The 26,830-nt window shown below is 43.6% G+C and overlaps 1 protein-coding gene across 5 annotated transcripts in view; it reads right to left on the reverse strand.

The window, feature by feature from the left end:
* The window catches only part of ITPR2 (inositol 1,4,5-trisphosphate receptor type 2), a 467,841-nt gene that overhangs the window by 296,921 nt on the left and 144,090 nt on the right, over window positions 1-26,830 (reverse strand). For all 5 annotated transcript variants that reach the window (XR_011030536.1, XM_068277594.1, XM_068277593.1 and 2 more), the window contains 5 exons: window positions 13,376-13,527; window positions 8,975-9,074; window positions 5,792-5,952; window positions 3,926-4,067; window positions 2,603-2,764 (listed from right to left, as the gene is read on the reverse strand). Coding sequence is in view for 4 of the 5 variants with exons in the window: in XM_068277594.1 (XP_068133695.1) it covers window positions 2,603-2,764; window positions 3,926-4,067; window positions 5,792-5,952; window positions 8,975-9,074; window positions 13,376-13,527 (717 nt within the window). In the remaining variant the exon portion in view is untranslated. The remainder of the gene's footprint in view (window positions 1-2,602; window positions 2,765-3,925; window positions 4,068-5,791; window positions 5,953-8,974; window positions 9,075-13,375; window positions 13,528-26,830) is intronic.

Here is a 26,830-nt window from a genome sequence, read left to right on the forward strand (position 1 = left end):
CACTTCCTGTTCGAAGACAGGAAGTGGAAAAATCTTGTCAAGAGAGAAAGCAACAGAAATAATATTTTCTCTTCATTTCTGTCAAGGTTCTCAGTCTCCCAGATAAAGGCATATCTAAATATAAAATAAGGTAGCTTCCACTGGACACTGTTTGGGTGTTCTGGAAGAGGCATCCCCAACCAAAAGGTCACAAACCAGTGCTAGGACTCAGGCTGAGCCAAGCTTATCCACAACCATCCGTGTCTCGGCACATTTACTTTATCAATGTATTCTTGCCTTGCCAGATACTGTTTGTTTTCTTCCACACTCCCCCCTTCCTGTTCTGCTGCAGACTTGCTTGTCCACTTGGATTGAAAATACCCCCCACCCACAGCTTTTGCCCAGTTCTGGTACAGGGGGTGGAGCAGAAGTACTGAAACACAGCAAAAGAAAAAAGGTATTCCCTGAAATGATAATGTGATTGCATGCAGTAAGGGATGAGCTTGCGGGAATCGGAACAGAACCAAGTTCTGATTCTGGCACCAGAATGCAGCAATTCCTAGAAAGAGTGGCTATACTAGTGCTTTTCTCATCAAAACTGCCATGTACAGAGTTTTTTACCAATACCACTCTCACTTGAACCCTCCCTTCTTAGTACCTAAAACTAACAGTCCACACACCTAATGCCTAACACTAATTCCTCCTTTAAATGCCTACAACTAATTTCCCCTCCAAACCCCAGCACTAGTTGTAGTAGCCATTTAGTTACTATCCAAATCAGGAGCACAACTCACCCCTTGAGCGCCTGATTACTGATAATTAACACAGGCGTCTATTAGACACCTGCTGCCCCCCTGCACACAAAATTATATGTATTTTCCCTTTTCTGTGCATAGTGCTAGCATGTTTACATCACTAGCAAGATGGTTGTATTTCCAGCTACAAGTTGCAACATCTAGCAAAAAAGCCACCCACATGGCAGGGTCCAGAGGCTACAGAGTGCAAATACAATCTGTGTGTACTATGAGCGTGTACTCCAGTAACCAGGAAGCGATATTTGGACAAAAACAGAAGAAGGTCAACTAAAGTTGGAGAGATCCTGCAAACCTTGGCTGAAATTTTAAAAAATGATCTGTGGTTAGGCAACAAGCTTGAAACATTTGCCTAGGTCAAGTCTGAACATAGTAAAGTTGCTAAAAGGTTAGTGAATTAGCCTTTTCAACTTTTTATAGTCACATTGGTTGAAAAAAGACATCTATCCACCAAGTTCAACTAGAAAGAAAAAACAAAACAAAATAAAGCAAAACCAAATAAACTCAAAAACAAACAAAAAGCACAGAAATGAACCTGCACATATCCCGGTTGATTCAAGAGAAAGCGAAAAACCTTACAAGGTTTGGGTCAATTTAGTTTTCAATAAAAAAAAAAAAAAAACAACTTCTGTTATGGTGTACAGGCAGAAATAAGGTTAAGGTGCCCATACATCTACCGATTTTGAGGAGCAATAGACAGTTCTTTCTCTTATTGAATCTGATTGGAGAGAGATGTGTTGGCCGCCATAAACCGCAAGCCGATTCCTGACCAATTTCAGCATGAAATCTTTTGTGACTACGCCTCATCACCCCTGGCCACTGTCCCCCTGGTGTACATGTCCCTCCCCCATTACACTAAGACATGGGGTGCAAACCCGGAAGGGAATTCTGGACAAAGCGGGGGGCGGCGAAGAGGTAAAGTATTAATGCAGGGGCACCAGTAAGGGGGGGGGGTTACATCTAAACTAAGAGCGACAGCAGTCAGGGGCTTCCATTGCGTTTGATTATCGCACATCGTTACCGCTGAGCACCTGATCGAGCGCGTCGGGTCGTCATCTTGTAGCATGTACATTTGACCAATTTCAGGCTGAAATTGGTAGAATCTTCGATCTCGCATGCTTTTGGCTGCACCGAATTTCATCCGATTTGATAATCATCAAATCGGTTGGTCGATCGGCCACCAAATATATAGATGTATGGCCACCTTTACAGTTGCAAATGCCTCAAATTTTATGTTAATGTAATGTAAATTATAAATTATATGTTAATTCAGCACATTGCCTCAGAAAGTTCCGAGCCTATGGAAAAAACCCCGAAACCAATTACCTAATGTATTTATTTATGTATTTATATAATGGCAACATATTACACAGCGCTGTACAGAGTATATTGTCTTATCACCAACTGTCCCTCACAGAGGGCTCACAATCTAGTCCCTACCATAGTCATACGTCTATGTATGTATCGTGTAGTGCATGTATCATAGTCTAGGGCCAATTTAGGGGGAAGCCCATTAACTTATCTGTATGTTTTTGGGATGTGGGAGGAAACCGAAGTGCCTGGAGGAAACTGGGGAGAACATACAAACTCCATGCAGATGTTGACCTGGCTGGGATTCAAACTCGCTGCAAGGTGAGAGCGCTAACCACGACGCCACTGTGCTACCTAATCCTGTTTCCCAGTTTGGTAGATATAAACTAGTTGCTGAACACAATGGAATTCAGAATGGGGGTAAATGGATAAGTCTATAAATATGAACTTTAGGATTATTTTTTCTCTGTCCCACACTCCAGAAGTACACACAGGCTTACCTGGTTCTTGCGGTAATCTTGCTGCGAGTGTCGGAGCACCCTGTAACACAGGCGCAGAATGTACTTGTAGGGTGCGTACCGCTGATCGCCCAGATCCTCCAGCCGCAGCATAGAACCTTCCCCTGCCTTGTCTTTAAATGGTGCTTTCAAAATGCCAAAAATCTAGGGCGATACAAGACAAAAACAATACAAGACTCTGGCAAATAAAACACAACTATGAGGGTTATTTACTCAATGGCTTATTTATTAATAGTGGAAAACTGTAACATATCTCCACTTTTCAAGTCCAGATCCCCACTTTGATAATACTCCATGTATTAAAGTGTGATCAGGTTTTGTTAACTGGCAATTAGACATTGAAAAGTGATAAACAGAAGTACAGCATACATGCTAGAGCAGCAAGAAGAAGCCTTATTCACTTGCATTCCAAGTAGAGAACCATCTTTGCCAAACTGTTATATGAAAACTCACAAATGAGGTTGATTAAAAAGACCAGTATCATTGCCCCACTGCAGGGCAATGTTACAGGCCTGTACTGAACATAATAACTCCCATTGCACCGATAGAGCGACGAGTGTTACCAAAGCAACCTGCATACACAGTGTATACGATGTACGGAAGTAGTATAGATTGTCATCGGCCTTTTGTGAATCAACTCCAAAGTGACTTTTGCCATGGCCAAGTGCCACCACATCTTACTGGCGTACCGTAATATAAAAAATGCAAACCTGAAGTGAAAAAACCTCATGAGATGAACAATTGTATCAATAGTGCTAATTCTAAGTATGACCTTTCCTGGAATTCTATAGCCCTTATTTTGTTTCTAAAAATGTAGGCTTAAAGTTTTCACTGTCACAGGTGAATGACAACTGCTTGTTGCAATATAACAATTTGAGCCATGAATCCTCCTCCATTCCTGCCCTCACAGTCGATTTGGGACATCAACAGGTTTTATTTTCTGTCAATAAGATCACATTCATGAGATCGCTTCAGTGTTTCTTCACTGAAAATGGTATCGTTAGTGGGCACCCTAACAGCGACAAAAAAAAAAGAAAAAAGGACCAGAGTCTAGATCTAAGTAGGGCTGGGAGTTTACATGCACATATATCTCATTTCATAGGTGACTTCGGGTACCTTTTACAGCTACCAATAACTGGATAATGAACAGAAAGTTTACAGTAAACCCTGTTGTGGATCCAAGCGTATGAATCTACTACTATAAGGAATGACCATCTTGGGCACAGTATTTATTATATAACCTTTACAATCTAATACAGCAGTTATCTTATGACTCTGGCTATTTCATAAAAGTGACATACTCACCTGTGCTAAAATATTTTGCTCCCTCATTAACTTTTGTCTCTCCCGGTTGGGTCTGGTGACAACCACATCCAGCACCTCCTGCCCATTGTTTGGCACGCCAGCAACAAAAAAGATCAGGTCTTCCAAAAGTTTGGTTACAAACCTAAACAGGAGAGTACACATTACTAGGAAGGCAGCACATTACACTCCACAGGTAAGAAAAATAATAATAAAAAAGGCATATACTGTAAAGGCTATAAAACATACATATTGTTTTGGTAAAAGGTAGCTAGCTTTTGGCTACATAGTACTGTATTCCTCATACATCACCCACCCCTGAAGACAATACCTAACCCTAATAGGAAATGCATTACTCATCTGCTTCCCTAACTTCCCGCACCAAAACTACTAATCCTAACCCTAACCTTCTAATAACTGCACAAGTCTAAAGGTGGCAATACACCAGCCGATCTGCTGCTAGATCGACCATCAGGTAGACCCCTCTCTAATCAAATCTGATCAGAGTGGGAGCTATTGCCTGCTTACACACTGCATACAGATTTGAAATAGATTTCAGCATGAAATCTATTGGAAATAGCCATAGCACACTGACACCTGCAGGCCTGCTCCCAAGTGTATGTGTTGCCCCCCCCCTTCCTGTGGTAAGTGTTAAAGGCTCACCTGTCACGCATCCTCGCATCCTTCGGTGTCTGATGATTTTTTAAATTGTTACCCTGAGTGCCTGTACCCCGTGACAACGGCACATGTAGCGTCATGAGTATATGCGCCGTTGTCACGTTTACAGTCGCCCGTGGTAACAATTTAAAAAGAAGCCAGACATAGAAAGAGCTCCATAGGCAATTCACTTTTTCTCCTGAGTTCTCATGGGATATAATTTTCACCATCTCTTTAACTCATTTGGGACAGACACCTCTGGTCCTTTTAAGAACCAAAGGCTTTTTTTCCCTTTCTGATCACTGTGATTGGCTCACAGTGATCAGGAGGTCAGGAGCCAATGAAAACAGCTTTTGACCAATAGGAAGAAGCTCGGCTGTCACATAACAGCCGAGTTTACTTTTTCAAGGAACAGCGATCGGCTCGGGACCGTGGTAATCCATGGCATAGAATCTGCGCCACATCAGAGTTATAGCGCCTTAGAAGGGGCATAGATTCTACTTCCTGTGGTTTAGAAGTGGTTAAATTAAATTTCAGCATTGTACAATAGAGAAAGTACTTGAAAGTTTGTGTAAAAGTACTATCAAAATTATTTTGAGTATTTTTTCGCTTGTTGATGGCTTAAAAGGCATTTTATGACAAGGTATAAAAATATCACATAGGAGAAAAAGTGAACTGCATATGGGCCTTGGGAGTCTTGCCAGTATGACAGGTGAGCATGCAACACACCCCATGGGCCCATGGGGGGAACAAACTTGGGGGGAGACACCGGCCGGGGGTCTGTCAGTCATCGGGAACCAAACTCTGTTACTGCTGAGAATCCTATTTAGCCCTTGAGACCGAGATTTTCCAGCATACCCGATCAACACTTTTGAAAATCAATCGAAGCAATCAATCAGGTGGCCACGTTGCACCATCGTTATGATTGAATCAACTGGATAGCAATGCAAAAAATCAAGTAATGTATGGGCACCCTAACCTTCTTCTACCTTATCCCCAAACAAGTCCCCTCCTATCAGCACCTACCTAATGCCTTCTCATTAGCACCTACTAGATGAGTCTTCTCCAACACTAAGACCACACCAAAACATAGATGCTTGCACCACAAATACCTGCATCTCTATGGAATATTGCCCGAGTACAACATGACACCATTAAGAAATAGAACTGAATTCTCCCAACCTCACCAGGAAAATAACAAAATGGGCGCACCTTCGCTCGTTCTGAGTGATGGTCCCATACTCCAGCTTCTTGACCGTGGAGGCTAAAACTTTATTGGCATCGTTGGCAAAATCCAGATCTCGCACTTCAGACAGCGGAACTGAAATGATGGCAAACGCTTCTTTGTCTTCCTTTGTCTGGCAAGTTCCAATCTATGAGGCATTTATACAGGTAAAGCCATTGAACAGTATATGAAATAAACGAAAAATACCAACATTTCAAAAACGAAAGAGGATACATACAGTTTTTGAAAAATGAACTATTTCTTACGGGGAACAATTAAAAAATATTTCATGATTTTGAGCGCTAACCACTGTTTGGCTGGCACGTTTTTGTAAAGAAAAAAAGTCTTGATTTTCTGATGCATCAAACCTATATCTAACTAAAGCTAAATCTCCTGACTTTGTGACTGTTAGGATGGGTTTCCACTAGAAATCACAAATTGCACAGGTAAGATGTATATGTTTTTTCATGTGCTACTTTTGAGTTCCATTCAATTACACTGAACGAGATTGACTAACTTCAGGCAGCAGTGTAGCTAAACCATGCATGTCAAACTCCGGCCCATGGGCCAAATCTGGCCATCAGAGCCATCAGATTTGGCCCTCAGGTGGTTTCCCCACTTTGCATTATGTTTGGCCCACTCTAGACCACCAGAGAAGCTATATTGGAGGTGAAGCCCTGGATCACCAGGTAAGCCATATGGGGAGGGGGACAGCACTAGATACAACTGTATAGGAGAGGGAAGGGGGGCACTAGACACCAGGAAACTGTAAAGTAGAGGGAAGGGGGCCACAAGACACTGTGTAACTGTATAGGGGAAGGAGGGGGCCACTAAACATCAGGGGATTGTATAGATGAAGGAGGAGGCTATTAGACACCAGAGAACTTTATAAAAGAGAGAGATGGCTGCTAGACATTAAGGTCGGCCCTCGACTTTGTCCCAGAGCTCACTTTCGGCCCACTTTGTATTTGAGTTTGACACCCCTGAGCTAAACAATCCTGTTATGCAGATGTTATGCCTAGCTAATAATGTGTACTGTGTCTAAAATGTCTAGGTGAAACTACGGTAATAAAACAGCATTGTAGGTTTATGATAAATAGTGGAACCCTCCCTAAGGCCTGGTGCACACCAAAACACGCTAGCAGATCCGCAAATGCTAGCAGATTTTGAAACGCTTTTCCCTTTTTTTCTGCAGCGTTTCAGCTAGCGTTTTGCGGTTTTGTGTAGCGGTTTTGGTGTAGTAGATTTCATATATTGTTACAGTAAAGCTGTTACTGAACAGCTTCTGTAACAAAAACGCCGGCACAACCGCTCTGAACAGGCCGCTCTGAACACCCCGGGAGGATTCATTTCTGCAAAACGCCTCCCGCTCTGGTGTGAACCACCCCATTGAGATACATTGACCAAACGTATCCGCAGCCGCAAGCGGCTGCAGAAATGCAGAAAAAGCCGCTCGGTGTGCACCAGCCCTGAGGAATGTTTGTTCCAGTTTGACATAAGCATCTACTTTAACCGCCTAATAAACTAGTTTTCTTCTAAGTCAAATCAGGAGACTTTTGAAGAAGTGAAGTTCCGCTCAATGGTGCACAAGAATATAAAGTATATAATAGTAGGAGGTGCGTTGGACATAAATTAGTACAGAGATTTTATGTTTGTGGTAAGAAAACGTTTTATTATAAACGATAATTCATCTAGCAGCCCTTGTATCTCAGAACATATATACTCTCTCATACGCACATACATTCATACATAGAGCATGCTGGTTCCCCTTAAAATGTACAAATCCACCGAAAAATTGCTTAAGACCAGTAGCAAAAAGAGCTACAAAAATGGATAAATATTGTAAAATTAAAATATTAAGAATGGAGAAAAATTACTCCTAAGGCATTTGGGACTTGTGTGATCCTGGGAGCACTGTGCAATATTACCAGTGATCGTGTTGAATTATTAGATCTATAAGTTATGACCCGTGTCCTTTTCAGATAAACAGACCCCGGTTCTCAAAATTGCAAAAGAGACCAATGCATAAAAAGTTACTTTTATGGGTCTCACCACTCCCAGCGGTCTCGCTCAGACATACCACCAGAGTCCTCAGCTTAGATGTCGTCTGCTGATTCAATAAGTCCTTCTATGTACGTGGGTTCTATCTGGTCACTCGGCGTTCAACACCGCTCCAGTGGTTTACTGTTAGCTGGGAATGCTTAGCTGAGTATATAAGCCTTTATTTAAACTGTGAAAAAACAGCACAACATCTTCACTGACATGTTTCGGACACACACTGGTCCTTAATCCTAGCCATTAACAACATGTCAGCGAACATGTTGTGCCGTTTTTTCACTGTTTAAATAAAGGCTTATATTCTTGTGGACCATTGAGCGGAACTTCACTTCTTCAAAAGTCTACTGTCTGGGGATTGAGTTACCCGGTTCCAGCTCTGTCTCTACCTTCAAGTGGAAGGTAGAATGAACTTCACTTTCAACTTTATCTAAATCAAATCAGGGTGATAAGCCATAGCGTGTGAAAAAAAACAGTAGGGAGGAGCCTAACATCTGCAGACTAGAGTTTCACCTTTACTGTGATATCCCTGAGTCTCCAGCTCCACTCCTGATCCGCAAACATCATGGCGCGATCTTGACTTTCTCTGACAGCAAAGTGGAGAGCAGCAAGGAAGTACAAAAGGAAGATCTCCCCACTGCAATCCATAAAGAGTACAAGCAGCCACTAGGTGGCTCGGTTCACCAGAACTAAAGGGGCCCATACACTCAGCCGATTTTCTGGCCGACCGATCAATCCCGATCGATCGATAGCAAATCGGTTGGCCAATCGACCGATCGATGGCCGATTTCGATCGATTTCGATGGATTTCCATCGAACTGGCAGGGTGAAAAATGTAGGTTGATCTGATGAGATTGCTTATCAGTTTGCATTGGCCTTAATGGAAATCTGATGGCAAAAAAATGCCATCAGATCGAATTTCAATAGATTTCAAACTGAAATCTATTGGAATTCTATCCTAGTAAAAAATGTTCTAAAAACGCATCAGATAGATCATCAGATGCATTTCTTATCTATCTGCTGCCAATCTGACGAGTGTATGGGCACCTTTAGTATGTGAACTACTGTATCTGGGTGGAGGGACCCTTTAATTATAACCCACCATAATAACTTACCTTCAGCATGACTGGCCTTTCTTCATCAGTGTCAATGGGAATACTGGTGCTGGTCACCCAGGTGTTGGTACAAAGATGGCGCAGTCTGACGTAAGAGTTCCTACAAGGGGAAGTAAAAGGTAAACCAAGGTACTAATGAAGACTCACTCATACACTTTCAAGAATACAGTAATAAAAGAAACCTATACATATGTGTGCACTAAAAACGTTACACCTCATTCAAAGAAAAATGTTTCAACTGGACAACTGAAACCCATAATGCACATATCACTTGTATAAGTAGTGCCTGGAAGGTAAACCTTGTAAAAACAGGAGAAAAAAATAAAACAAGACAGAAAGGAGAATACACAGAAGACCAACTTAACATCAATGAAGAAAGTTCTGGTTACTATACTAAATCTTTCCAGCAGAGACCAGTTGTAATCTTTCATAGAATTCACTAGTGTGACTGTTACGTGAATTGACAGACTGCGATGCATAAGCATGACAAGCTAAAAATTATGTGACTTCTCCCTGTTTTGTACATAGTGCTGATATAACCAACAAGATGGCAGCTCGCATTGAAGAATACTGAAGTGTTAGTGTGGGGGTGAGGTGGGCCAGGCATCTATCAATAAAGAGGAGAGAGTGATTGGGTACAAAGCTATAGGGACTAACAGGTACAGTATGTCCTGTGAAGTTGCAATAGGGGAAGAAGTCATCACCTTGCACACAGATAAGCTGCAGATCAATTTTTAACCTACTGACAGGAAAGAACACTTTCCTTCAATCAGGACTACTGGCTGCATGTTTGTTTTTTGCAGCTGAAAGAGGAAAAGCTATCAAGACAGTGGTGTCCTCTCTGTGGGTTATGGGCATGGCAAGAATGATTAGGGCCTGTGTCCAGTATTTATTGACATTAAGGTCCACACTGTGGTGAATACCACTTGCTTCCTGTTGGTGTCATGGGTGTGGCTGAGAAAAGGAAATTAATGTAACTCTCTACAGGAGAAAACAGGCAACAATAAAGAAACTTCCTGTTAATCACTTAAGTTTCAGAAAGGATGAGAAGTAAAAAAAGGTTTCCTTCAAGCGGGATTGTAATCCACAAAATCAAATTCCATTTAAACGCTGCATTGTGTTTATAATGCTGCCAGGAATCTCACCCAGCAGTGCAAGATCTCCAATCTATTTAGAAATGTCTCTGCTGTAATTATCTTATCTCAGTATACCAAACTCTATTCTCTCGCTGAAGACAGTGAGAGAGAGAAGCTTGTCATCTCGCCTCCCACACTCCTGCTCCTCTCTGATTGGGCCGAGTGACTGGCTGAAATCTGATGCTGTGCTCACACGTGGTTGAAAAGCAAGCAAGAATGACACAGCAGATTGGAGGAGAACTAAGGAAAGAAATTACATCAGGATTTAGCTCTAGACTGTGGGAAAAAGACATGGAGACTGCTAGGAACAGAATTATGTTTAATAACTATATAAAATTCACTGAAATCAAATAGTGGACAGTACAATACATCTGTTATGTAAGTAGATCAAGTATTTATCTACTTATATATGTGTTTTTTTCCTGGCATAGTATGGCGACCCTGCTGCTTTAAAGAGAATCTGTATTGTTAAAATCGCACAAAAGTAAACATACCAGTGCATTAGGGCACATCTCCTATTACCCTCTGTCACAATTTCGCCACTCCCCGCCGCATTAAAAGTGGTTAAAAACAGTTTGAAAAAGTTTGTTTATAAACAAACAAAATGGCCACCAAAACAGGAAGTAGGTTGATGTACAGTATGTCCACACATAGAAAATACATCCATACACAAGCAGGCTGTATACAGCCTTCCTTTTTAATCTCAAGAGATCATTTGTGTGTTTCTTTCCCCCTGCATCTATCTTCCACTGAAGTGTCAGGCTTTTTCTTCCTGCAGAGTGCAGAAAGCTCTTCCTGTATGTAATTCCTCAGTATGTGAAAGCCCAGCCAGCTCAGAGGAGGATTTATCCAGCTTGTAAAAGATAATAGAGCAGAGAGAACCTGCCATAATCTAAATAACACACAGGCAGTGTGCAGAGAGGGGTCTGAAGGGGGGAGATGCATCACAGAACCACAACACTGAAGAACTTGGCAGCGTTCCAGACACAGGCTGACAAGTCTGACAAGAGAGAAATAAGTTGATTTATTACAGAGACTGTGATAGCAGAAAGTGCTGCAGTAAGCCAGAACACATTAGAATAGCTTTTGGAACTTGTAGGATGATAAAAAACAGGATGCAATTTTTGTTACGGAGTCTCTTTAAAGAACAAGTGACACCCATGCTAACCTAGAAATAAAAAACACATATATAAGTAGATAAATACTACTTCTACTTACATAACAGATGTATTGTGCTATCCCGGTAATGACTCCTGTGGCAGTGGCCATCTTGCCAAGCTAATGCTGACATCATATTCTCCCTGACTCTTCCCCCCTCCCTTCTCTTGCTCATTATGTATTCATTAGGCGCCCTCCTCCCAGAGTCTTCAGACACTCCCACTGAGGTGTATACTAACAACTGCACTGTCTATTTTTTTATTTACACATCTAATCACTGAGTCACCTCAGCCTTGCTTGTAAACACAAGTAATCAGAGGGTGTTTCTGATAAGCAGCAAGATAGAGAAATAAATGGAAGAGTAGGAATATATTATAGATAAAGAGAACTCCCAGCATTCAACTCTTTGGCACTGTTTGGCACTAGGGCCAGTGCTCCTAAAGTATGTGTACAAACCATAACAGCAGGAAAAGTTTTGCAAGTTTTGAATGCAGGATTATCATCTTTATCACTTAATACACTCAGACCAGTTGCTATAGAAATTTGATTTTTATGGTGACAATACCGCTTTAACAGAAGAAACCCAGAAAGCACAAATAAATCATAGTTCTAAAATGCAAAGGAAAAAAGTGGGTTGCTTAATTAGTTCAGGTGAAAAGAAAACTAGAGGAGTTGTCTAGCACATTAACATGGTTACACATGGGTAATTTTTCAGGAAGATGTTATCATTTTGATTGCGCTCATCACTAATCTGCTCACCACAATATCTAGGATTCATTTTGGATGGTTTATTAATCAAAACCATGATGGAGCATGGCTGTAAATTCTTGTTGATTGGGTGAGGGAGGAGTGGCGGGAAATCAACAGCCATATAGCTTTGAACTGAACCAAATAATACATCTTTAGCAGGGAAGTGGTTCAATCAATTCACAATTTCTTTTTAAATGAATACTGAGATGAAAATAAACTGATGAGATAAAGGTGTGTATGTACAGTGCCAAGCATACAAATAACTAGGTTGTGTTCCTTTTTTCCTTTCTCTGTCTGAAAGAGTTAACATTCAGCTATGCAAGTGACGGTTTCTCTCCAGTTCTGAGCTAGTTGGACTAGAACGTCACCCTCACTGATAAAGGATTAAAGCCAGAAACCTCTTTCCGGGGCGGAGAACAGCTTCTGAGCGCAGGGAAGATGTAAAAAGGGTCAATAGTTTATAGATTTTAGCTCTGGCATACTTCAAAGACTGTGTCATTGAGCAGACAATGAGACATTAAAAACTTTAAAATAAGATTTAAACATAAAATGAAACTGTGGGATATCTAAAAAAAAAGTATGTTTTAAGAGTTATGCTGGGAATACACGGTTCGTTTTTGCCTTCGTTTAAACCTTCGATTCGTTCGGTAAACGAATCGAGTGTTGAAAACGTATGTGAAAATAGTCATAATCTCATTATAGTTTCGATTAATAGACCCCAAAAACGAACGATTAGTGATCGAACATGTTTGATATTATCTCTCTTTATCCATCTAATCGAGCCATTGGTAGGCTTGATGGCTCTTCAGATCGATTATATATTCGTTTATGCTAGTCCGTCCCTGTAAAAAGGGATTTTCGTTTCGTTTCTTTGCAGCCTTCGATCATTGAAAAAACGAAACCATCAGAATCGGAAAAAAAAACGAAACCGTGGGTGGTGATATTAACCGTATGATCGATTATTTCGGGATCGAAAAGGACAAAAGGCACAATCGAAACGAAGGTTTAAACGAAGGCAAAAACGAACCGTGTATTCCCAGCATAAGATAGATACAATTGTTTATCTCATCGGTTTATTTTCGCCTTGGTATTACTTTAAAATTGCTTGAGACTGAGTAAATAAGATGATACTTTGAACATTACAACTTGATGGGTTCATTGCAACTACTCTTTTTTTTTATGCTACTTTTATTTGGACCTGTCTTGATTAGACAGCCTTGGAAGTCTAACCCTTGCAGTACTAGCAGAATATGCATTAGATTACATGGTTTCTGGCTCTGGGCAGGAATCTGACTATCAACTAATGTTCACGGTTGTTCCTGACCCCATGGCATAGGTCATATGTCCTCTGCCTTACCTTGGCACCAAGCAGTCTGCCCGTTGGAGGGTCGTGGCATCCAATTCAAACAGCGAAGCGATGTCATTCCCGTGTGGCACAGAGACCAGCGTGAACATGATCTTCTCTCCTGCCTGCCACTTCCTCTTAGACACAGGCAGCTCCCCTTCCCTCTGAAAATTCAAGATAGAGATTAAATAACGATTCAATAAGAAGTAACTAGGAAATCACTGCCAATACCCAGGAGCCTCTTCTCACATGATCCTGCATGTATTGGACTTGAATAACCCAGTAATAAATGGGATTCCCTGCGATTGCGATTAAGGGGTCTTGATCTATATCTACCACTTACTGTGCTGCAGCTAATAACTTACTGTATTTTTTGAACTAGAAGACTCACTTTTTTCCCCCCAAAAAAGTGGGGGAAAAATAACTGTGGCTTAAAATCCAAATGCAGATGGTTCCTGACCAGTGGCGTAGCTAAGGAGCTATGGGCCCCGGTGTAAGGTTTACAATGGGGCCCCCCAAGCACTCTATACATAACAACTGATATGGCACACCAAAACCTGCCAAGGACAACCAGTGTTAGTGCAAGGAGGGGATGGGGAACAGTTTGTTAATGATTACTACTAATAAAAGCACCTATCAAAGTGATTATTACCAGCATAGGACCAATAGAGAGCCAATTCTGTGGTTGAGGGTGGGCCCCATGGGGCCCCTCTAGCCCAAGGGCCCCAATGTGGTCGCTACCTCTACACCCCCTATTGCTACGCCACTGTTCCTGACTTGTGAACGCCTGCCAATACGAACCTCCAATCCGCCTCAATGTTGGGGACTCCCTGTACTGTGCCCATGCTGAGGAGGACACAAAGGGACACAAGGGGGACCATAAGATGCCCCTGCACAATGGATGCACCAGGTTTTGTATATTTTTTTTCCTGGTGTTTGTCCTCTAAACCTGGGTGCGTCTTATAGTCTGAAAAATACGGTAATTAGTATCTGGAGAATTATTTCTAAAACGTCAATGCTACTCTTAATGCCCAGTTTGCTCTTTTTTATGAAATAGCACAGTTCACTGTAAGATTTTCATACTATTAAAAAAATCATTTTATTTTTTGTGACAGATGTCCATTAATAGATTTATGTAATTTGACTTACTCTTTAGTACAATACCACTTGCTATGAAGATATATGGTATCAGAGCAGAGGAAGGCTTTTGTGATTTAATGTTATTAAAGATCCTCCCATTTCAATTAACAGCCAGCTACAGTATGAATATCCAGGAACTGACTAAGCTCAAATTAATTTTGCCATCTGAAGTCACTGTGGAGAACAAGCTGCCTACAAAAGGTATAAAATAACTGTATAACAGTACTTCTGTATGTAATACACTCGAAAGGTGTACTATCTTGAAGAAAGAGGTTCACAAGGTGAGTATAAAAAGGTAGGTACTTTATTCAGCACTTAAGACAATGCATTTCACAGAGTAAACTGCTTTATCAGGTCAGTGTACGTGCCTATTTGTGGAATGGCAGAGAGTCTGGGCACCTGGGCTCTCTGCCATTCCACGAACGTCTACTAACCTGATGAAGCAGATTACACTGCGAAACACATTGTCTTAAAGGGATACTGTAGGGGGGTCGGGGGAAAATGAGCTGAACTTACCCGGGGCTTCTAACGGTCCCCCGCAGACATCCTGTGTTGGCGCAGCCACTCACCAATGCTCAGGCCCCGCCCCTGGTTCACTTCTGGAATTTCTGACTTTAAAGTCAGAAAACCACTGTGCCTGCACGCCCGTGTCCTCGCTCCCGCTGATGTCACCAGGAGTGTACTGCGCAGACCATACTGGGCCTGCGCTGTGCGCTCTTGATGACATCAGCGGGATCGAGGACACGGCAACGCAGGCGCAGTGGTTTTCAGACTTTAAAGTCTGAAATTCCAGAAGTGAAACAGAGGCGGGGCCGGAGCATCGGTGAGTGGCTGCGCCAACACAGGATGTCTGCGGGGGACTGTTAGAAGCCCTGGGTAAGTTCAACTCATTTTCCCCTGACCCCCCTACAGTATCCCTGCTGAATACATTTACCTACTTTTAGGATCTTTTGAGCAAATTTCATACAGAAGCACTGCTATATAGTCATTTTATACCTTTTGGATGCCTTTAGTCTATTAATCCTTTTGGATGCCTTGTGGAGTAAAAACTTTTTTGGAGCTGGGACCACCACAACCTATCAAAAGGCTGAGTGTGGACGGTACTTCCCCACATGTCCATATGAGTGGTTGCCTCCTGGAGCAACCCGCACTTGTATTTTATTTTTCTGATACACCTTTGCCATATACCTGGCAATACTTCACTAGATCGGGCTCCCAGGGGCTGTGTGTTTTTTGTTTCCACAAGCATTATACTGCCTATGAAATTCCAGCACCAGTAATAAGCTGTACACAGCCAGATGCAACTCTTAACTCTTATTGTACACCTGCGCTCTTTGAGTGATTGACAGAAGTTCTGACACTCTCAATTCACGCATTATGCCTGGTACACACCATACAATTTCCCCTCAGATTGATAGGTCGAATAGATAATTTCCAACAGGTCCGATCTGATTTCCGATCGTTTTTCTGATCGATTTTCCGATCACTTCTATTCAAAAATTGATCAGTAAAACGATCAGAAATCAGATCGGACCTGTTGAAAATTATCTATTCAACCCATCTATCTGAAGGGAAATTGTATGGTGTGTACCAGGCTGGGATCTAATCAGCACAGTAATCAGTCAGTAGTACGCAGCTGCCGTTTACTATATGATTAGCATGGTCCTGCCCTGTCTAGATTAGCCCAGAGAGCAGGCATACAAATTGCTCCTGGTTAATATGGGTTGTGGCCCTGTATAATTTCAGCACAACTTGTCCATCCCCATTTCTGAATACTATGCTCCATTAAACTTAGCATGACCTCCTCTGATGCTAAAATCTATCCCGACATCCAAATCCTGGTATAACACCTCTGGAGCAAAACAACACTAGGAGCTCTATTCATTTCTAAAGGAGGGGGGCAAGCATCACAATGACCTGTGACTTGTTATTCTTGTAGGTAAAACAGCCACTTCAAGCAGAAAAACAGTTACATCAGGCTGCTGGCTCTGCTGACTGGCTGGCCCATCTAGCGCCATCCGGACTGCAACGCTAACGGGACGCAATCTTTTGTCAAGCAGGACATTTGCTGAATACTTTATTTCCACCTTGTACAGAATTTTAGCTGTTTGTCTGCAGTTCAGCTTTAAATGAATAAAATTCCACTAACAAGCTTCTGGTTGTCAGGATCAGGTATGATGCAGAGGGACAACTTCTGGTAATATAGCTGTCAGCGGGGGTGTTTTCTGTAGGCAGCGGGTGTCGCGGCACACAAGCAAAATGAATGCCTCCGTTGGCACTGTGGACCCCTATGAAGCCTTGCGCTTACACAAACACCTTCGCTGTTGACTCAGGCGTGAGTCATCGCCATTTTTAGCAGCGATATCACGCTTCGGCACTCGAGACGCCCTGGAAGACGCAGCCTGTGATTCCCTAGCTGATTCAGCCTGCCAGGCAGCCGAGCTGGCACAGGGGGCTCTGTTACCGCACGCGGAGTTCCCCGATGCTTAACCCCCGATGTTGCTGTGCCTGCAGTCCGCAGGCTAATTAACCTTCCCCTGCGTGTACAGCGCATGCTGGGGGTTTTATGGCTGGCTGGCTTGTCCTGGGGTGAGGGAATGTATAATGTAGTTGACATGAACTATTATTAGCTGGAGTACAAAACAATATATTTTTGAACTACTGCATATAAATATTTAAAGAGTTAATGTACTTTTACTTAAGTGTTGTTAAGAATGTTTTAAAGTGATACTCTGGTCTGTAGTACACTTGTAATACTGATCTTAGTTCTGTTTTAAAATGCTGAAATGAAACTTACATTAGTCCCATACTCTGTGTGTGAAGGTATCATGATATTAGTGAGGAAATGTATGGGAAAGACAACTTGCAGAGAGCTTTGTATGATAGGGATAGGAGCTTTTTCTTTTTTGGTTATCTACAGCGCAAGATGAAGAAGAAGCCAAGAAGGCATAGGATCAGGGCATATTTTAGTAGCCTCTTGTAATGAATCCTTTCTTAAAGGACTTCCGAGGCCACTAAATAAATGTATTTTTACTTACTTGGTGTAACGATCGGTGTAACACAGAGAGGGTCTGATTACCGGTGAACTGCAGTATCACCGAGAATACAGAATATACCCGATTATTGATGATCTGCAGTATCACCGATAATCAGATATATCTACTAACCTCTGGACACCTGAGATAACAAGTGAGTGTAGAGTGCAACAGCAATATTTTGAGTACTGCACAGTAGTATGTTCCTTCCGTTGGCCTAGACTCTCCCTGGGGAGGAGCTAGGCTGAGAGTAGGAAGGACAGAGGGTGAGTAACACCAGAGAGAGGGTGTCACTAACAGGTCTGGGAACTGCCTCTAACAGTAAGGCCAGTTCTCGAGGTCGGGCAAGCCAGGTCGTTAACACACAGACAGATAAGGTACAGATTCAGGAGACAGATACGGAATCCAATGAACAGGCAGGGTTTGGCAACGGAGTATCAGAATAGCAAGGTACAGAATCAGGAGGCAAATGCAGAGTCCAGGAACGAGCAGAGTTTGGCAACAGGATATCAGAAATAGCAAGGTACAGAATCAGAGTTCAGGAGGATTAGTCAGGCAAGCAGAAGGTCATAACAAATAATACAGTTCAATATTCATAACGCTAAGGTGTGAGCTCCGTGATCATCAACACCTTTGGAAACTATGCTAGAACACAGATACTGACAAGGTCTGAGTGCTACCACGTAGTGATCGCAACGCCAGACACCAGAGAAATGACCAGCACCCAGTATATATACATCAGCGCTTCCAGCGCCTCCCCTAAGTGCTAGACCAATAAGAAGTGGAGGAAATGTCAGCTGACCAGCTTGGTCAGCTGACCTTCTTCTGGCTGTCATAAAAACTCTGCCTCTCAGCGCGCGCGCGTGTCATTCTGAACCTGTGTGGACTATCAGTCCCAGCCACATCAGTCACGCTTTGCAATGTCTCTGCTGGCCTGCATGCGGGGTGAGACGCACCGCTATCAGCACATGCGGTGGCCTCCCCGCGCCCAGTCAGACTGTCAGTAGCAGGCCTGTGCACGCAAATCGCCGCGTCAGACGCGGCGGTTTCTTCGCGTTCCGCTATGCCAGCCGCGGAAACAGCCGCCTCATCCTGCGTCCATGCGGCGGCTTTTCCGCGTTTCTTCACACTTGGGGATTCTTCCAGCCCCCAGAAGTCATTTGTGTCCCTCGGAGCAGCTCTGGTCCTCTCTGGGGTCCTGCTGACAGCCTCTAAGGATCATCATCGGGGTCTTCTGCACGTCCACGTCATCTGGAGCATACTGTGCAGGCAGTGCACTCCCAGTGACGTGGACGCATTCTTGTGTGGGACGGGCGCATGCACAAGCAGAAGATGTCGACCTGTTGTAGATCAACAATCCTAAGAGGCTACCAGCGGCAACCCCGGAGAGGACCGATGATTCGGCGATGGACATAAATTACTTCTAGGGGCTGGAAGAAGCCACAGGTAAGTAAAACTACATTTATTTTGAGTTCTGGTTCAAGTCGCCCTCATCGAATCTGCTAGAAATCTATTGCTCATACATGTCCAATCAATCTATTTTGATCTAAAGTCCTTTAGAACTATCTATCAGACATGATAGAAAATTTCCATTGATCAGGGCAGGGCAGAAGTGGTCGACGAAATATAGCATTACATTGCAATTGCATCAAACAGTGCAACGCTATGGTTCAATACATTTTCAATACCTCTGAAATACCTCAGAAAAATGTATGTGCTGAGAGTGGTAGAAATTGGACCCTTTCTGATCGTTCATTTTGCCACATTGGGTGGCAAAAGAGCTCAAATTAATAAAGTAAATAGAATGCATTACTTTTTTTTTTTGTTTTTTTTTTCACACTCAGCATACCCTTTCAGGTAAAGACGTGTTCCACTCACCAGCCTCATTGTTTATTGCTCCCAAGGCTCCTGAGAATGCATTACTGATCAGATCCTCATTTAAGCAGCTTGGAGGAGATGGTCATGACCTGCATGGTTTGGGTGCAGACTTTACTACAGTATAAAAGATGATGCTTGCACCTTTCAATAGGAGGAGGGAGATTGTATCAGTGGAGGCTGCTTGGTCTGGACTCCAGCAACACTGACAAAGGCGGCCCCCTCAAGTTTATTGAAGGAAGAGGCTTGCTTTGGCCACTAATGTAGCAAATTGTGGTGTTTTGCAGCTTTATTAGTGGGTGAAGCTTGGCTTCAAATCCAATACAGTCTAGACTAGGGCTCAGAAAATATACTGGTTACATTGGTTATCAGTTGTAACAGTCAGTGGACAATTGAGAAAGTTAGGAGCAATGACAGAGAAAGGTTAGTTTTATGGGTCAGGATCCGAAAGGTCAGGTTAGCTCATGAAGGGGTAATGTTGGGGGTGACATCAGGAAGGAGTTAAGGTTAGGGTTACTGGTCAGGAAGGGGATACCATTGAGGACGGTTAAGGTGAAGGCTCAGAAAGGAGATTAACTATAATGAGATAGCACTGTTGCATAGCTACAACACAAGAGTATTGGGAATGCTATTTTACTGGATAAAATGTTGTCCAGACTCATCTTCCTATTCCTTCATCACTCACATAAGGTAGTCAGAGAGAGGGCACAAGGTGTTGTTTCGCTGCCACCAGACCCTTATCCTTCCCACCTTCTCACTCTTTGTGGCCAGTACAGAGTCTAATAATAAAAATCTGCTGTGGCTACAATGCTGGTCACAAAGATCTCTAATCTCTAAGCAGCACAGGGGGTGAGAGAGTAGCTCCATAGCTAAGAAACACTCCATGTAACTAACAGCAGCTTGTGAGTGGTACCTAGGTCACGTGCCTGACTTTTCCGAAAGGAATATCCCTGGAACAGCGGCATTATATATGCAAATTGTGCAAATAAAAACACACCTTTACTATCATTGAACCATCTGGTAAGGTGAAATGTGGTTTTAATTCCAAAGCAGTGATTCCCGTATTTTTTGGACTATAAGACGCTCCTGGCCATAAGACACACTTAGGTTTAGAGGAGAAAACCCAGGGGAAACAAATATAAACTAAACCCGGTGCATCCATGGTGAAGGGGCATCTTGTGGATTGTGCCCCCTTTGTACATCATGCCCCCATGCACCTCTTGTGTCTCCCTGTGTCCTCCTCTGTCCCCCTTATGTCCTCCTGTGTTTGCCTCTGTCCTCCATGTGTTCCCCTCTATGTCCCTTTGTGTTCCCTTGTGTACTCTTCTATGTCCCTTTTTGTCCCCCTCTATGTTCCTTTGTGTTCCCCATGTCCTCCGATTGTCCCCGCGTCCTCCTCTGCATGGGCACAGTACAGGGAGTGCCCAACACTGCGGTGGTTTGGAGGTTCATATCGGCAGGCGTTCACAAGTCTGGAACTCAAAGCATTTGGACTATAAGACGCAGTGAACCCCCCCCCCCCCCCCACACACACACACACACACACACGCACGCACGCACGCACGCACGCACGCACGCACACACACACACACACACACACACTTTTGGAGGAGAAAAGGCAAGTCTTATAGTCCAAAAAAATACAGCAAATGGTTTGTGGACAGTAGGAAGGTATAGCAAAGATCAGCGTCAAAGTAGTTAGAGGATACCCGAGGTGAGAGGGGTATGGAGGCTGCCATAGTTATTTCCTTGCAAACAATGCCAATTACCTGGCAGCCTTGTTGATCTTCTGGCATAGGTAGTGTGGTAGAGTCAAAAGCCTGGAACAAGCATATGGCTAATCCAGTAAAACCTGGAGTCAGAGTACCTGCTCTACTGCATGCTTGTTCAGGGTCTATGGCTAAAAGTATTAAAGTCACAGGATCAGGAGGACTGCCAAGTAACTGGTTTTGTTTAAAAGAAAATAAATATGGCAGCCTCCATATCCCTCTCACCTCGGGTTAACTTTAAAGACTTATCTACAATGTGTGAGGCCTCATACACACGAGGACCGTACGGCCCACAAGGATCAGGACTTGGGCCATGGCAAGCGGAAGTGCAATGCCAGGACAAATTTCCAATAGACTTCCAGATTCCATCAGAGTTGGATCTATCTGATGGTCAATCTGGTGGCCCTCGCCTAATATATGGCCACCTTATGAATGGCCCCCGTTGTGTGAGTCTCTCAGAGTCCAGGTATTTACAGGCTATTGAAGGAACTTGCTGACTCCCAGTGTAACTTGTACTCCAGCAAGAACCAAAGACATTCAGCTACAGCACCGCTATCAGAAATATGAACATAATGTTCACATGAACACAAAATACACCTTGTACCACCAACATGGTCCCACTCTGCTATCTTGATGTCCGGCAAAGGCCCGCATACGAGGGGCTGGAACAGAGTTGGAGAAATTAGATTTCCTGCTTTGTGTGCTTTCATATTTCCCAGGCTCGTCTCTTTCCTCCTGTGCTAATTATAACCCCTGTATGATAAGACGTGATAATCTACGTATGAGACGACAGGCCACCCCCGCACACACCCACAGCGCTCCGATATTACCCTCTTGTTGTTATCAGTGTGTAAATATAATACCGTCTCCTGATTGTTCACATAATGACGTTAGTAGAAAGTAGAAAAAAAAATCAGATTAATATTGGTATAGGACTATGTGGAAATTAAATGATCAAGTCTGTAACTAGGAAGAAAGCCGTCTCAATCTGTGCTTTAATGAATAACTGACACTCAGGGATCCCAGAACAATGACATACTGACACTAAGGGGTCCCAGAACTATAACACACTGACACTGAGGGGCCCCAGAACTATAATACACTGACACTGAGGGGCCCCAGAACTATAACACATTGACATTGAGGGGCCCCAGAACTATAACACATCGACACTGAGGGGCTCCAGAACTATAACACATCGACACTGAGGGGCCCCAGAACTATAACACATCGACACTGAGGGGCCCCAGAACTATAACACACTGACACTGAGGGCCCCCAGAACTATAACACTGACACTGAGGGGCCCAAGAACTATAAAACACCGGCACTAAGGGGCCACAGAACTATAACACACTGACACTGAGGGGCCCCAGAACTATAGCACACTGACACTGAGGGGCCCCAGAACTATAACACTGACACTGAGGGGCCCCAGAACTATAAAACACCAGCACTAAGGGGCCACAGAACTATAACACACTGACACTGAGGGGCCCCAGAACTATAACACACTGACACTGAGGGGCCCCAGAACTATAACACTGACACTGAGGGGCCCCAGAACTATAAAACCCCAGCACTAAGGGGCCACAGAACTATAACACACTGACACTGAGGGGCCCCAGAACTATAAAACACTAACACTGAGGGGCTCCAGAACTATAACACACCGGCACTAAGGGGCCACAGAACTATAACACACTGACGGGCCCCAGAACTATAACACACCGACACTGAGGGGCCCCAGAACTATAACACACTGACACTGAGGGGCCCCAGAACTATAACACACTAACACTAAGGGGCCCCAGAACTATAACACACCGGCACTAAGGGGCCACAGAACTATAACACACTGACGGGCCCCAGAACTATAACACACCGACACTGAGGGGCCCCAGAACTATAACACACTGACGGGCCCCAGAACTATAACACACAGACACTGAGGGCCCCCAGAACTATAACACACTGACGGGCCCCAGAACTATAACACATCGACACTGGGGGGCCCCAGAACTATAACACACTGACACTGAGGGGCCCCAGAACTATAACACACTGACACTGAGGGGCCCCAGAACTATAACACACCGACACTGAGGGGCCCCAGAACTATAACACACCGACACTAAGGGGTCCCAGAACTATAACACACCGACACTGGGGGGCCCCAGAACTATAACACACTGACACTGAGGGGCCCCAGAACTGTAACACACTGACACTAAGGGGTCCCAGAACTATAACACACTGACACTGGGGGGCCCCAGAACTATAACACACTGACACTGAGGGGCCCCAGAACTGTAACACACTGACACTAAGGGGTCCCAGAACTATAACACACTGACACTGGGGGGCCCCAGAACTATAACACACTGACACTGGGAGGCCCCAGAACTATAACACACTGACACTGATGGGCCCCAGAACTATAACACACCGACACTGAGGGATCCCATAACTATAACACACTGACACTGATGGGCACCAGAACTTTGACAAACTGACACTGAGGGGCCCAGAACAATAACACACTGATGAGCCACAGAACAATGACAAACTGACACTCGGGGATCCCAGAACAATGACAGACTGACACTGAGGGGCCCCAGAACAATGACACACTGACCTCTAAAAGCTCGTACACACATGCAACTTTTCTGCCCAACTACTGTCCAAACTTGGTCTGTTGGTCGATAGGTGGGCGTGTGCACGTGCGACAAATGACTAGAAGAGCGACTGATAACCAGCGGTTTGCCTGATCCCACAGGCGGCTCGACTCAGATGACTGTTGTGCTGATATCATGCAGTTGGCCGCATGTGCACAAGTCGTTTGAATGTCTTGTATGGGTTTTAATGGGCCCATATTGTGCAGACCGTTGTTACACTTGCGTGAGCAGTATGTAAATGGGTTGTTCGTTCAGTTGGTTGGGATGCAAAAAGTACAAGTTGTGCAATCACTTGGTTGTTCAGTCACGTCGTCAGATTGGTTGTGCAGTAAATTTGCACATGTGTATAAGCCTTAATGCCTGGTACCAACCATACAATTTCATTTCATATAGACGGGTTGAATCTATTTCCGACAGGTCCCATCTGATTTCTTATCACTTCTATACAAAATCATTCAGAAAAACATTTGGAAATCAGATTGGACATGTCGGAAATAATTGTTTGGACCCGTCTATCTCACGGGACATTGAATGGTGTGTACCGGGCATTAGGGACCCATAAAACCTGACACAGAATAATAAACTCCCAGAACAATGACACGCTGATTCGTAGGGATCCCAGAGCAATGACACATGGACACTTGACATGCTGACAACATGCAAGGAACCCAGAACACTGGCTAAGCAATAACACCTAGAAACTAGGGGTCAAGAAAGAAACAGTGGCACACAGACACGTGGGGTCAAGAAACAATCACAAATGGACACTTGGGGCCAAGTAAAAAGGACACTTGGGGCCAAGGATGCATTGACACTTGGGTCCAAGGATACATGGACACTTGGGGCCGGAAACACTTGGGGTCAAGGAACAATGACAAATGGACACTTGGGGCCAAGGAAAAAGGACACTTGGGGCCAGGAAACACTCACACGTGGACACTTGGGGTCAAGGAACAATGACAAATGGACACTTGGGGTCAAGGAACAATGACACATGGGGTGACTGAGCAATGACAGAAATGCACTTGGGGAAACAGAGTACGCCACAATAATGGTGGTAATGCCCAGATAATAATCTTAAAACTAATAGTATAATAATAATAATAATAATAATAATAATAATCTAAACATTTATACAGCACTTTTCTTCCTGTTGGCCACTAAGAAAGCGCTCAAGGGGCCACCCTGCAGTGTTAGGCAGTCTTTCCCAAGGACTTCTTACTGAAAAGGTACTGACGCTAGCCAGGATTTGAACCCTGGTCTCCCATGTCAAAGGCGGAGCTCTTAACTAGTACACTAATTGGGATACATTTTCCCAGTAGCCAGACACCAGCTTTGAAAAAAGCCACAGAGACAATGGACCTGAGCTGCCCATGTATCTCTACTGGGCATATCATATGTGATCAAGGAACCTTGCCCTGGAGCTGATGCCATTAAACAGTTACACCAGTAAATGGGACTGACACATTCAGTTATACTGAACACTCTGAAGTAGCAAAAGCACCAGTATAACTGTCACAACTCTTTATCCTGCTTGTTATATAGCTCCTTCATGTAACAATGGGACTGGCCTGTTATCCCAATAGGACTGACCTCTGTGACCACAATTCAGCCTGCTGGAGGATTATGTAACTGCAATCTTCAACTCAGAATTGTAATTATAATGTGACACGGCTGTAGGACATCTGCTACTAGCATGATATGCAGACTCTTAGTGCTTTGGTACTGAAGTGGGATTGACCGCCCTCTTTTTTTGTTGATCAGCTGCTCTATGTAACAAAATCACCCATATGAGGGCTGCAATCTTTCCTCATCTAATAATTGAAATTCTATGAAGCTTCCAGTCTATCTTTGCTGGATCACATAAAGCAGTGATAGGCAAACTTGGCTCTCCAGCTGTTAAGGAACTACAAGTCCCCCAATGCATTGCAGGAGTCTGACAGCCACAGTCATGATTTATAAAGGCAAATGCAAGTTGGTCTATCACTGACTTAAAGAGACTCCGTAACAAAAATTGCATCCTGTTTTTTATCATCCTACAAGTTCCAAAAGCTATTCTAATGTGTTCTGGCTTACTGCAGCACGTTCTACTATCACCATCTCTGTAATAAATCAACTTATCTCTCTCTTGTCAGACTTGTCAGCCTGTGTCTGGAAGGCTGCCAAGTTCTTCAGTGTTGTGGTTCTGTGATGCATCTCCCCCCTCCAGGCCCCTCTCTGCACACTGCCTGTGTATTATTTAGATTAGGTAAGCTTCTCTCTTCTCTCTTATCTTTTACAAGCTGGATAAATCGTTCTCTGAGCTGGCTGGGCTTTCACATACTGAGGAAATAGACAAGGGCAAAGCTGTTTGCAGGAAGAAACGAGCAGCCTGAAACTTCAGTGCATGAGAACAGGGGGAAAGAAACACACAAATGATCTCTTGAGATTCAAAAGGAAGGGTGTATACAGCCTGTTTGTGTATGAATGTATTTTCTATGTGTGGACATACTGTACATCAACCTACTTCCTGTTTTGGTGGCCATTTTGTTTATTTGTAAACAAACTTTTTAAAACTGTTTTTAACCACTTTTAATGCGGCGAGGAGCGGCGAAATTGTGACAGAGAGTAATAGGAGATGTCCCCTAACACACTGGTATGTTTACTTTTGTGCGATTTTAACAATACAGATTCTCTTTAAAGGAAACCTGAAGTGACCCATTAAAAAAAGTTAGATACTTACCTCAGTAGTGGGAGGGACTCTGTTACAACTCCCCTTTACAATGCAGGGTGCCCTTATACCCATTTGGCAAAATCGTCTGGCAGATGAGCGCCTCTAGACTGGGCATGCGTGAGTAAAGTCTGTGCATGACCAAAGAGCTGGTGCACAAAACAAACATCCATGCAAGAGCAGCTCTGTTCTACTGAGCAGGATCAGATCTTATTCACACATGCCCAGTCCCAATGTGTGTGGGCAGAATAAGAAGGAGG

This window comes from Hyperolius riggenbachi, chromosome 3 (assembly GCF_040937935.1).
Source record: "Hyperolius riggenbachi isolate aHypRig1 chromosome 3, aHypRig1.pri, whole genome shotgun sequence".
Taxonomy (NCBI): domain Eukaryota; kingdom Metazoa; phylum Chordata; class Amphibia; order Anura; family Hyperoliidae; genus Hyperolius; species Hyperolius riggenbachi.